The sequence below is a fragment of the Dama dama genome, chromosome 1, assembly GCF_033118175.1.
Source record: "Dama dama isolate Ldn47 chromosome 1, ASM3311817v1, whole genome shotgun sequence".
Classification (NCBI taxonomy): Eukaryota; Metazoa; Chordata; class Mammalia; order Artiodactyla; family Cervidae; genus Dama; species Dama dama.
This window is the reverse complement of record NC_083681.1, coordinates 8047032-8059042: the sequence shown is the minus strand read 5'-3', so window position 1 is coordinate 8059042 and position 12011 is coordinate 8047032. Positions and strand designations below refer to the sequence as shown.

The following is a 12011-nucleotide window of genomic DNA, read 5'->3' as shown; positions in this document are numbered from 1 at the left end:
GGAAGATCCCCTAGAGGAGGGAATGGCAACCCGCTCCAGTATTCTTGCCTGGAGAATCCCATGGACAGAGGAGCCTGGTGGGTCCCATGGACAGGAGAATCCCATGGACAGAGAAGTCCATGGGGTCTCAAAGAGTCGGACACAACTGAGCGACTGAGCATGCACGTGTTTCTGCAATCCCCACAGTACTAGAGAAGTTTGCACCAGCATCCAGGGTTTCCATCCGGAAGTGACAGTGGTCACTTCTGGGCACAGTTCGCTGGCCAAGACTATCCAGATGCCACTTGCCACCCCTCCCGTCCACATCTGCAGGGAACTGAACTGTGGAAAATACAACTCTTCCATGTACTCAGAAGGAGAGACGAGGACAGGCCCTTAGAAAGTGCTGCATGCTGTCACTGAGCTTACCTAAAGCCAGTTTTGGAATCCTTATAAGGGCGTGGAAAGCAGATTCTCCCCGCTTCTGTATGATGTAAATTCCATGAGAATGGAGAATATCTGAACTTTGCATCTATTCTCATTTCACACATGAATATGTTGCATAGTTCTTATTTCAAATTTGAAAATCTCTGTGTGACTTTAAAATCAGAAATAATAACATAACAAATATAATAGAAAGTTTAAGAAACAGTAGAGACAAGGATGGCTTTATTTCAAATGTAAAACACTTTATAACAAAGTTGTCCCCTGCATATCAGGATGGTAGTACTGATTGCTCATACGTTCTTGAATTGTTTTTCTTCTGGCGAAGGCTCGTATTTCATCTCTTTCTCTCTTGAGAGAAGACATCACTGAGAGTGTTTTCCAGTATCAATGTCAGAGTCTTATATTTTGCGGAAGAGTTTCTCTCATTGCAAAACTGGCCCATATGAATCCATAAGCTATAAACCTGACCTTACTTAGGCCTCATTTGTGAAACTAAATTACAGTAGTATATAAAAATTGCATTCTAAATCTAAAAGGAAATGCTGAATGAGGTATAAATAAGAGTATACTTAAAAATAAGATTATACTTAAAAATAAGATTATACTTAATAACTTTATTTTATTTAAATATATGGCTCTTCATGGAGAAGGAAATGGCAACCCACTCCAGTATTCTTGCCTGGAGAATCCCATGGACAGAGGAGCCTGGTGGGCTACAGTCCATGGGGTCACAAAGAGTCGGACATGACAGCGACTAACACAACACATGGCTCTTCAAGAAACACCTTCCCTAGACTTGTAAAACATATTTTTCTGTTTAACCTTGTAAACACTGGTCAATTTTTTCTGCAGTTGAACCAGCTATTAGCTTTTAGGAGAGTCAAAATTCTCTTAGTTTTGGGATCAAATTTGTATTGCCTTGTTCCACGGAAGAAATAGAAAAATCCTAGAAGTAAAACAAAGGAGACATTATATTATACAAATGATTTCTAGGTTTAACCTGAAAAAATCCAAGTCATTTGTCAGAATAAATATTTTTTGTATTTTCTGTTCTAAATAGCAATACTGATGCTATTCTGTGGCAACAAAATCAGTTCGGTTCAGTTCAGTCACTCAGTTGTGTCCAGCTCTTTGCAACTCCATGAATCGCAGCGCGCCAGGCCTCCCTGTCCATCATAAACTCCCGGAGTTTACTCAAACTCATGCCCATCGAGTCAGTGATGCCATCCAACCATCTCATCCTCTGTCGTCCCCTTCTCCTCCTGCCCCCAATCCCTCCCAGCATCAGGGTCTTTTCCAATGAGTCAACTCTTTGCATGAGGTGGCCAAATATAGAGGAGTATGTAAACTCACTTACCACCTTTCTGGAAAACAGCATCAACTTTGTCTCCAATTCCAGGAAATTCTTCTGCTATCATTTTGGGGTAGCCTGCATCCATGGATTGTTTATATTCATCATACCTGGTCAAAAAATAATTGGAATGTCAGAACTACTTGTTAAAGATGTAGGCTTCTCAAAACCGTTACGAGGAATTCATCAGCAAAAACATAATAAAATCTCTTTCACAGATTATGTATAAAATAGGAGGTGAGATGAGGTGAGCAGGATGCTGGGTGGACTAGAAAATTTATAAGGTCCCTCTCAACTATGACATCTAATTCTAATTTCTCCAATAGGTGCCATTAATGTCAAATGCAGTCAAAGGTATGTTCCTGGTGGCTGCAGCAGTTCTGTGAAGGTGAATGCCCTTCTCTTCACATTATCTTTCTCAATTCAGGCCCACGTTCTTCCTGAATTTCTAGGACAGATATGATCATTATTGGTCAATAGACTTTGCAACTAGACAAGCTACTGCCATTCACAGCAAAGGCAGCCAGCCAAGGCAATGTGAGACTCATGTCTTAAATGATTCAGTCTAGTAACTTCTATGTAGAAAGGATAGGTATCCTCCCATTTTCTGCACCCAGTCTTTACCTCCAGCATTTGTTGGCAACAAAGAAGTATGTTTTCCCAGTATCTTCCTCAGAAACAGCAGCATCGATGCTCTTCACCGTTCTCGGAAAGCCAAAGGATCTGTAGATGTCCCTGGGGTATCCGTAGAGCACATCCTGCCCCTTAACAGCCCAGTACTTGTTACCTGCCAATCAAGAAACCGGGATGAAAACCCTTGCCAAGGGCACCAGTAGGCAGGAGGCAGATCTCCAGCTAAATGCTCACTCTCACGTGCGAGGGCAGTGTCCCCGCTGCACATCAGAATCATTGAGGGAGACTTTTGTGTTTTTTCTGAATACTGATGCTGATAGCCTACCCCAGACCAATTAAATTAGTATATTTAAGTTTTTTTTCCTAGATGATTCTAATCTGTAGCGAGCTTTGGGAATGACTGGTTTATGGAGCTGGCGGCCTCTTTCCAAAGCCAGAGGTTCAAATGACTAAAGAGTTCATCATGCCACCACAGGGATAGAAATGTTCACTTCTCCAGGTTGCCTGCAGGCTGCAGAAGTTCACCCCAAGGTATCCTAAAGTTCAGAGAGTTGTAATGACTCATGATCTGTAATGACTTACGACCCTGGGTAGAAATCATTACATCTAACTAGAAGACAGTTCCAAATCCTTAAATTCAAGCTGTGTCCAGATTCTGCACGTTTATACTCAGTAAGTGAAGTGAAAGTTGTTCAGTTGTGTCTGACTCTTTGTGACCCCACGGACTATACAGTCCATGGAATTCTCCAGGCCAGAATACTGGAGTGAGTAGCCTTTTCCTTCTCCAATACTTAGTAAATCGTAAGTCAGATAAAACTGGTCTTACATCTTGAAGTCAGCATTGTTCTTATTGCACAAATATTCTTGTTTATCCCTCAGGAAAAAAAGCAGTTTGAAACTTTGTGTATCTAAAATCCTATTTATTTTCTTAACGAAAGAGCGGGAAAGCCCATTTCAAAGTTTATTGCCCATCTGAACTGTTTTCAGTTCTTTGCCTTGAGAGTATTACTGGGTCAGGTGTCTTAATGTTCGTCTATACTCTGCCAAACATATATTTTCAGAAAAACTGGTATTTAGCATAGTGCTGTCAAAGTAAGGAGCTGACCATTGGATTGGGGTTTATTCTGATAGAATCAAAAAGTTTGCCTCATGCAATTCATGGTAATTAAGGACTTTTCACACTTTAATGTACATATGAATTGCCTGGGAATCTTGGTAACATTCAAGAAGGTCTGGAGTAGGATCTGACTACATAGATGGACTTTGTGGGCCTTATGCTAAGTGAGGTTCTGTGATTCTCATAGACTGGGGACAGTGTCAGCGCAGCTGGTCTGCAAGGCATACTCTGATGGCAAGGCTGCAGCTCCCCCATCTGGCTGTCGTGGGGCAGCTTCTCCTTTCAGGAAAGCAACTTGCGGAAAACAGGCTCTAGGGAACCAAGCGACTCCAATGTTCCTCTCAGTTTTATTCCTGGACACACCAGGGAGGTGGAGAGGATTTAAAATACATAGTTTGCACAGAAAATCCTTTCATAAGTTCAGATTCACAAACAGGCCAGAAAATCTGTGTCTCAAATTTTTTCCGTTAGAAATGCACTCTGCGATTCTTAGCTAAGGAGATGGACTCCCACTGATATGGCATGACTGCTCCATTTGTCAAAGTCCATGGAAAGAAAGTCGGTAGTAATCTCACACATGAGCCCAAAGCAGAAGAAAACTTAATTGGTAAAAAGTGAAAGTGAAGTCCCTCAGTCGTGTCCCACTCTGTGACCTCATGGACTGTAGCCCACCAGGCTCCTCTGTCTCTGGGATTCTCCAGGCCAGAGTACTGGAATGGGCTGCCATTCCCTTCTCCAGGAGATCTTCCCACCCAGGGATCGAACCTGGGTCTCCCACATTGCAGGCAAACGCTTTACCCTCTGAGCCACCAGGGAAGCCCCAATTGGTAAAAACTGAAAGTTAATTGGACAGAGGAGCCTGGCAGACTAAAACCCATGGGGTCGCCAAAGAGTCAGACGTGACTTAGTGACTAAAGAACAGCAAAAATTGGAAGTATTACCTTTGAAAAACCGGACCTCGTCCCTGTCGGCAACCTCATAAGCAGCCTGAAGTCCATTTGGGAGATGTGGCCAGAAAACAGAAATGAAATTGAGCTCCACTTCTGGGTAGAAGGGATTTGTGCGCATGTAGAACCTAATTTGAAAAAAAAAAAGGTTTTGATCAAATCCATAGCAAGTTCTGGTATCATTCAGGCCTTCTATGGCTGGCACTGGTGGCTTGTGGGTTAGTGTTTATCATGTGGCTCTCCAAAGTGGAGGTGGAGAGGAGTTATGGTCTGTAGCCGTTGCTTTCTTTCTTGGTGAAAATACTCCAACCACTGCAGATTTCAAGAGATTTGAAGTGGTACCTCACTGTATAGTATTTCCCCCATACAGGCAGAAGCCATCTCAGGAATATAAATAAAAAGAAAAATATAGCAAAATAATTTCAAAGGGATACAGAGGGATGGGGCCTTCCCTGGTGGCTCAGATGGTAAAGAATCTATCTGCAGTGGAGAAGACCTGAGTTTGATCCCTAGGCTGGAAAGATCCCCTGGAGAAGGGAATGGCCACCCACTCCAGTATTCTTCCCTGGAGAATTCCATGTACAGAGGAGCCTGGCAGGCTAGGGCTACAGTCCATGGGGTCACAGAGTTGGACATGACTGAGTGACTAACACACACGCACACACATACACACACACACACAAACGGATGAGTTATGATTATTCTTAGTACCTTTGGTTTAAATAATTTTAAATTGATATAATTAAACTTTTAATAATGCTGTTTAACAGCAAGCTTGCAAAATTCTCCAATGGCACTGGCTAGAACACAACACTGGCATTCTGCATTTCGCACACACTCTACCTACTTCAATGCCTTATCTCACAGAAATCCTGTGAGAGATTACTTCCATCTCACAGATTAGAAATTGAGGTGGGGGGGGGGGCGGCAAAGGGAGGTGTCCAAGGCCATGCGACTGATAAGACGCATGATAAGACGCTAAGTTTTACTTAGCCACTCCCTATGTGCTCCTTTGACCGGCAGTTCACAAAGGAGGTTCTGCAGGCCCATGTGTGCTAAGTCACTTGAGTGACTCTGCCTATTATTTGTTAACAACAAAGTTGACTCTACAGTCCACAGGGACTGGGGTAAAGAGGAAGCATAAACCGTCGTGTGGATCCACAGAAAAGTTCTCCTGATTCCAAGCCGCAGGGCAGACTCTGGCCTTCTTGATCCAGTGGCCTCTGCCTGACTGTGAGAACTGGGGCAAGTCTGTCACCGTCACTGTTTCTAGCCTTCATGTCTCCACGACTTGGTGACATCCAAATGACCTCAGAGTCCTCTCGGGTCTTGCGGACCTTAGACCCGGCCCTGTTCTTTGGGGTCATCCCTCAAGTACTTGCTTTGATGAGATGTCCTGCTATACTGAGAGCTTTCCTTGAAAGCCGTATCTTTCCTAGCACTCCCCAGCATTGAGCCGCCCCCTGCATGCATCCATCCTTATCTCTTAAATTCAGAGATAGGAAAGCACAGGCTGGGAAGCCGGAGGAGCTGACTCCCTGCCTTCTGGGGTAGCTATGACTGTGACTCAGTAGAAGAGCACTCCAAGAGGAGAGCGAGGAGAAGCCAGCCTCTTAAAGCACCCCTGCTTTCCTTGCGTGCTGGGCTGTGCCGTTCAGAAAAAGGCTATTACTATTTTCCTGGTCCTTTAGGAATCAGAACTGTACACAGAGCGGCCCTACTTCTTGCACCCTAGGAGTGCTTAGGGAGGAGACCCTAGACTTCTCGAGGTCTCATGCTGCCTCGGGAACTCTGGGACCCTCCTCTGAGCATGGAAGCTCACTCTCACCATCCATTCCCACCCCGGCCGGGACCTCGTGAGCTTCTGGGGGTTCTCCCTGCAATGGCGCCTACTGTTCTTTGCCCCCTCCCGGGGTTGGGGCACAGAGACCTGTTATGACCATAGACTTTGGAAGGGGTGTCTTTACCAAGATGATACTTAAAAGGGGTCTACACAACCCTCATCAGCATGATAGTGCTGTGGAAAGGACTGATTTCTCCTAACAAAATACTGATGTACTTAACTATCCCAAAGAGGGACAAAGGGAAGAGGCCCGAAGCAGAGGTCGGAAGACCGATTACTGCTCTGCTGCCGGTGAACTCGCTACCCTGAGGATCTCTTTCCTTCTCTCTGCTTTACTTTACAGATCTGTAAAATGAAATTATATTCACTGGTTTGCTGCTTCAGTGGCAATTTTTCTGAGAATCAAATGACAGAATACATGCTGGGGGAAAAGTTGTTAAAATTCACTATGTTGTGCAAGAGCAAGCTATTGTTTACACTTAATTATAACTATAATCATGTATATAAACAAATGTAATAAATAATGTGTGAAGCATAGTAGTGGCCCATAGTAGTGGCCCATAATATTGAGTCCTATTATTACTACAAATACAAAATGCAAAGAAGAACTGTTGTCTTACCGGTCTTTGAAGAACATCATTTCTCCCCGAATTGTAGTTATAGCATCAAAAGTTAGCTTGCTATCACACACTTCTGGGGTTTGTGGGCCAATTGGCTGAATGGGATTTTGGGAAGGTCCTAAAGGAACAAGAGATCTGAAGTTAGTTCTGCCTGGCTTTGGAAAACCACATAACCAAGGAAAGTTTCTTAAAAGATACAGACAAAAGATACAAAAGATGTTTTAAGGACCCCTTGTCTATACTATTTTTCTTTATACCCACCATAGATGGCCTGGATCCCATCAATGTCATCCTGAGAAAGCTGAACATCACCACTGAAGATGTAACTGGGGTACATCAGAGCCCCAATGTCAGTAGAATGAGAAAGTCCAAGGGAATGGCCAAATTCATGAGCTGCCACGCGATATAAGTTATAATCTAAAAGGGACAATAAACCCATTTGCAATTATTTGAAAAGTTTTCAGTTTTGAGACATTTAATTAAGAAGTAGTCTACAACTATAAGAGGATTAATGTTCTTATTTTATCAGTAGCTTTTTGAAACACATAAATTTTTTTCTGAAAGGTGAGAAGGATGCATTCATTACTAGTGAAGAGAGTACATGCTCAGGCATGCCTGACTCTTTGCATCCCCATGGACTGCAGCTTGCTAGGCTCCCCTGTCCATGGGATTTCCCAGGCAAGAATACTGGAGTGGGTTGCCATTTCCTTCTCCAGGGATCTCTGTGACCCAAGGATCGAACCTGAGTCTCCTGTATTTGGCAGGCGGGTTCTTTACCACTGAGCTATCTGGGAAGCCAGTGAAGAGATTGGTTAAAATTGAATTCTATGATTACAATTAAAAAGCAAATTCAGCCAACAAGGCTCTAGCGCATTATACAGAGTGAAGTAAACCAGAAAGACAAAGACCAATACAGTATACTAACGCATATATATGGAATTCAGAAAGATGCTAACGATAACCATACATGCAAGACAGAAAAAGAGACACAGATGTACAGAACAGACTTTTGGACTCTATGGGAGAAGGCGAGGGTGGGATGATCTGAGAGAACAGCATTGAAACATGTATATTATCAAGTGTGAACCAGATCACCAGGCCAGGTTGGATGCATGAGACAAGTGCTTGGGGCTGGTGCACTGGGAAGACCCAGAGGGATGGGATGGGGAGGGAAGTGGGAGGGGGGATCGGGAACACATGTAAATCCATGGCTGATTCATGTCAATGTATGGCAAAAACCACTACAATATTGTAAAGTAATTAGCCTCCAGCTAATAAACATAAATGGAAAAAAAAAGGCTCTAGCACAGATTAATCAATCTTGTCAGTGGTCATATGGCATATATTATTTCACTGAGAAGCAATATTCTTCTATTAACACAATTTTTTTTCCTATTTATAGATTGATAGATGCTTAATGCTGGAAATTTTAGAATATATATATATATATAGTATCTTCTCCCTTAATTTCTACATATCTTACTAACATTGTTACACTTTGGTGTGTTTCCAGGAAAAAAGATTCTGTGTAGATGCCCACAAGGAAAACATTAAGATATTCAACACTTTCTCAATAGAAATTTCAGAGTAGCCCATTTGTAACCAGTAAGATGGTCTTACTAACAGAAGTAATTGTCTTACATTTTCTAAATGTATTGTTAATTTTCTAAGTGGTAGCAGAAAAGTACATATTTCTATTAACACATTCTTTCAGTTAAATCAACCAATATTACAATGAACCAAGAAGGTGGGAGGAGGGGGGAGGGTTGAGAGAGGCAAGACAAGCTGACTTACTTTGGAAATCGGTGGTCCACCTTTCATCATCATCAAAATGAGCGTCTCCTCCGATACCTGCACCTGGTTGAAAAGCATGAGCAAGGTTTCCACCAGGTCCATCAAAGGGAGAATTGTCACGATGATCTACAAGAAACAGAATTCATCAGATGTTTCTCTAGATTCTTATTTAGTCTAACCCAGGAGAGTAAGCATTGACTTTGCTAAGAGGCCAACAGATTTGCAGCAAATGAGATCTAGTCTCCTTCTTAAGTCCATAAAATCAACACTCTTTTTAAAACAAGGAAATCTATCTGCAAAGCTGAAGAGATTCAAAGGCAAGGGGAAGTTAAGGTAAGAATACTTTCGTGCTACGAAAAGAGCTTACCTCCCCTGACAAAGGATATCATTATGTCCGCTTGACCCTCAGAGACCTTGGTGAAGGTCAAGGGTGTGACATTTCTCCAGAGCTGAAAGGCTTTCTCAATGGCTTGGTCCACCGCTGCTCTTGACAGGTCTGGGGTGTAATTTTCAATCCTTCAAGTGAAATAAAACACAGACAAGTCCGATTTCATTTCTCACGGCTCTGATGGAAAGAGCGTTCCCACTCTGGTGCTCAATCTAATTACCTGTAAGTCAGGTTTGTGTTCTCCCAACGAGGATTTCCTGGGGTGAGAACAAACTCGGCCACATCGGGCACCCCACATCTGGGCTGCTTCATCACATTTAGAGTTTCAGCATCTGGTTTCCCAGTCACTCTCAGCCCAAAGAATTTTTGCATTTGCTTTAGCTTTTCAGTTATGAGGCCACCTTTTCTCTGCCTTTCAACTTTCTTTCCATTACTGTTCAGATGGTAGTAGTTTTCCAGGTATTTCTGATGAAAGATAAAATTATCAAAACACTGAATGGGAAATCCTCTAATTTTACTAAATACTGATGGTTTATACTGTCATAGCTGAAATAAAGAACTACTTTTAAAGGTTGCATTTAGGCTCCATGGTCCTTATTATCCTTTTTGTTGGTGGAAACTCATTTTGGAGTAGAACTCTTCCTGCCACTATTTACTATGAAGTCAGAATTATAATTTTATAGAGACATATTTGTATATTATTCCTTTAGTTCCCTATCACTTTTAACTGGAAAAATGAGAGTCTACGCACAGCTAGATACATTTTGGGGGAGAATACCCTTTCTGACAAAAATCTCTCTTTGTAGGAAATCCATCCTTAAATAAACTCTATTGTACTATTGCTAGGGCCTTCCCTCATAGCTCAGACAGGAGTCCACCTGCAATGCAGGACACATGGGTTCGATTCCTGGGTCAGGAATATCCCCTGGGGAAGAGAATGGCAAACCATGTCAGTATGCTCGCTGGGGGAAGCCCATGGACAGAGGAGCCTGGTAGGCTCCAGCCCATAGGGTCACAAAGAGTTGGACATGACTTAGTTACTAAATCACCACCAGAACTGCACACTGATACTCTTCTGTTATATTGTGGAAAAACACAAATAAGGCTTTTGCATCTTGAGCATGTGAAATTCAGCATTTACCTGCACCGTCTCCACATCTTGTTCTTGTGTTTCTGAAGTCACTGCTGGGAAGCTGTGAGACCCCGCGCCCCAGAGGAGCAGCAGCAGCAGAGGCAGTCTGGGCATGCTGGTCTCTGTCTTCCGTCTCAGCTTAAGGAATCGGAGAGCTCCTACCTCTCTGCTGCTCCAGTGTCTCAACCAGGAAGCTCCCTCTTTATATACAGGTTCTGGAACTTCCAGGAAGCCAGCAGCTGTGTGACTCACATTTCACAACATCCTTTGATTAGCTATGAGCAATCATCACAAATGGTGACTCCAAGCAGAATATCTGGGGTCGTTTGGTGTTGCAATCTTGATTACTATCAAACAGGACATGGGCAAAGGAGACATATCCACCATGTAAACAATTGTTTTCTCCAATTCATTTATATCCTGTTTGAGAAAGACCTTCTTATATACACAGATCACAGAGTACTCCATGGACTTTAAAATAAATATATAAATAAATAGCAGGCTTTGCGACTTGATTCTACTGGTCATAAAGTGCTCTGGGTACACACACACCTTGCTTCCCAAGCAAAGGGCAAAACTGCTGACACGTATGCCCTAGGGCTTCTCAGCACCTGCACAGACAGGCACTCATTTGTGGGTGGCCGTCCCGGGTTCCCTGGTGGCCCAGATGGTAAAGAATCTGCCTGTGATGCAGGAGACCCGGATTCCATCTCTGGGTCAGGAGATTCCTTGGAGAAGAGAATGGCTACCCACTCCAGTATTCTTGCCTGGAGAATCTCATGTACAAAGGAGCTTGGCAGGCTACAGTCCATGGGGTCACAAAGAGTTGGACATGAATTAACACTCACTTTTTCTTCTGGGTTCAGCGGGGTTTCTTTCCACCTTTGCTAAACTGCCTATTTTCATAGCACCATAGTTTCCCTTAATCTTCATTCAGGCCCAGAATTTGAGAATCCGGGCTGAGAAGACCCCCATCCACAGGTGGGGTTTGTGGTAACTCCCTGCCCAGCAGGATCACGGGACGAGTCGACTCCTTCTCTGAAGCCTGTCGGGTGCATCGGGTGAGCCAGAGGCTAGCAGATCAAGTGTGAGTCTGAGATCTTATTTTTAATCATCCTCCTTCTCCTCAGTGTGAGCACATGTCTGTTCCTTGGGGCTAGGAAGCAATTATTTCTTCTTTACGCATGCACTCATTCAAGTATTTTTGTATTCATCCATTTCAAAGATCTTATTTAGCATCTTTTGTGCACCAGTTATGGTGGGATGAGGGTAATTAACAAATAAACAGGGCCTTCCGGAGTGGCCCAGTGGTTTGGAATCTGCCTTACAACGCAGGGACACAGGCTGAGTCCTTGGCGGGGGAACCAAGATCCCACAAGCCTTGGAACAACTAAGCCCACGTGCTACGCTAGAGAGTCCCTGAAGTGAAAGGATTCGTCACTCAGTCGTGTCTGACGCTACGGGACTGTAGCCCACCAGCCTCCTCTGTCCTTGGGATTCTCCAGGCAAGAACACTGGAGTGGGTTGCCATGCCCTGCTCCAGGGGATCTTCCCAAACGGCAACAAAAGATTTCACCTGCATGCCACAACTAAGAACTGATGGAACAAAATAAATAAGTAAATAAACATTTTAAAAAGAAACACATTTCAAAAAATAAAAACAAACAAGCAAACATCTTATGGGACACCTTAACATGACTTAAGAGAAGTCTGTACATAGTTTCACAGATTAGCTTTACCAGAAATACTGGGATAGGAGA

The 12011-nt window shown here is 43.3% G+C and overlaps 1 protein-coding gene across 1 annotated transcript; it reads right to left on the bottom strand.

Moving 5' to 3' along the window:
* Positions 1–631: 631 nt before the first annotated feature.
* Positions 632–10440, bottom strand: MMP1 (matrix metallopeptidase 1). Its single transcript, XM_061143265.1, has 10 exons — positions 10261–10440; positions 9340–9584; positions 9099–9247; positions 8732–8857; positions 7199–7354; positions 6938–7055; positions 4469–4602; positions 2402–2564; positions 1784–1887; positions 632–1372 (listed from the first exon to the last, which is right to left on the bottom strand). The coding sequence occupies exons 1-10, from the start codon at positions 10363–10365 to the stop codon at positions 1263–1265; spliced, it is 1410 nt and encodes a 469-aa protein (XP_060999248.1). The 5' UTR covers positions 10366–10440; the 3' UTR covers positions 632–1262.
* Positions 10441–12011: the final 1571 nt, after the last annotated feature.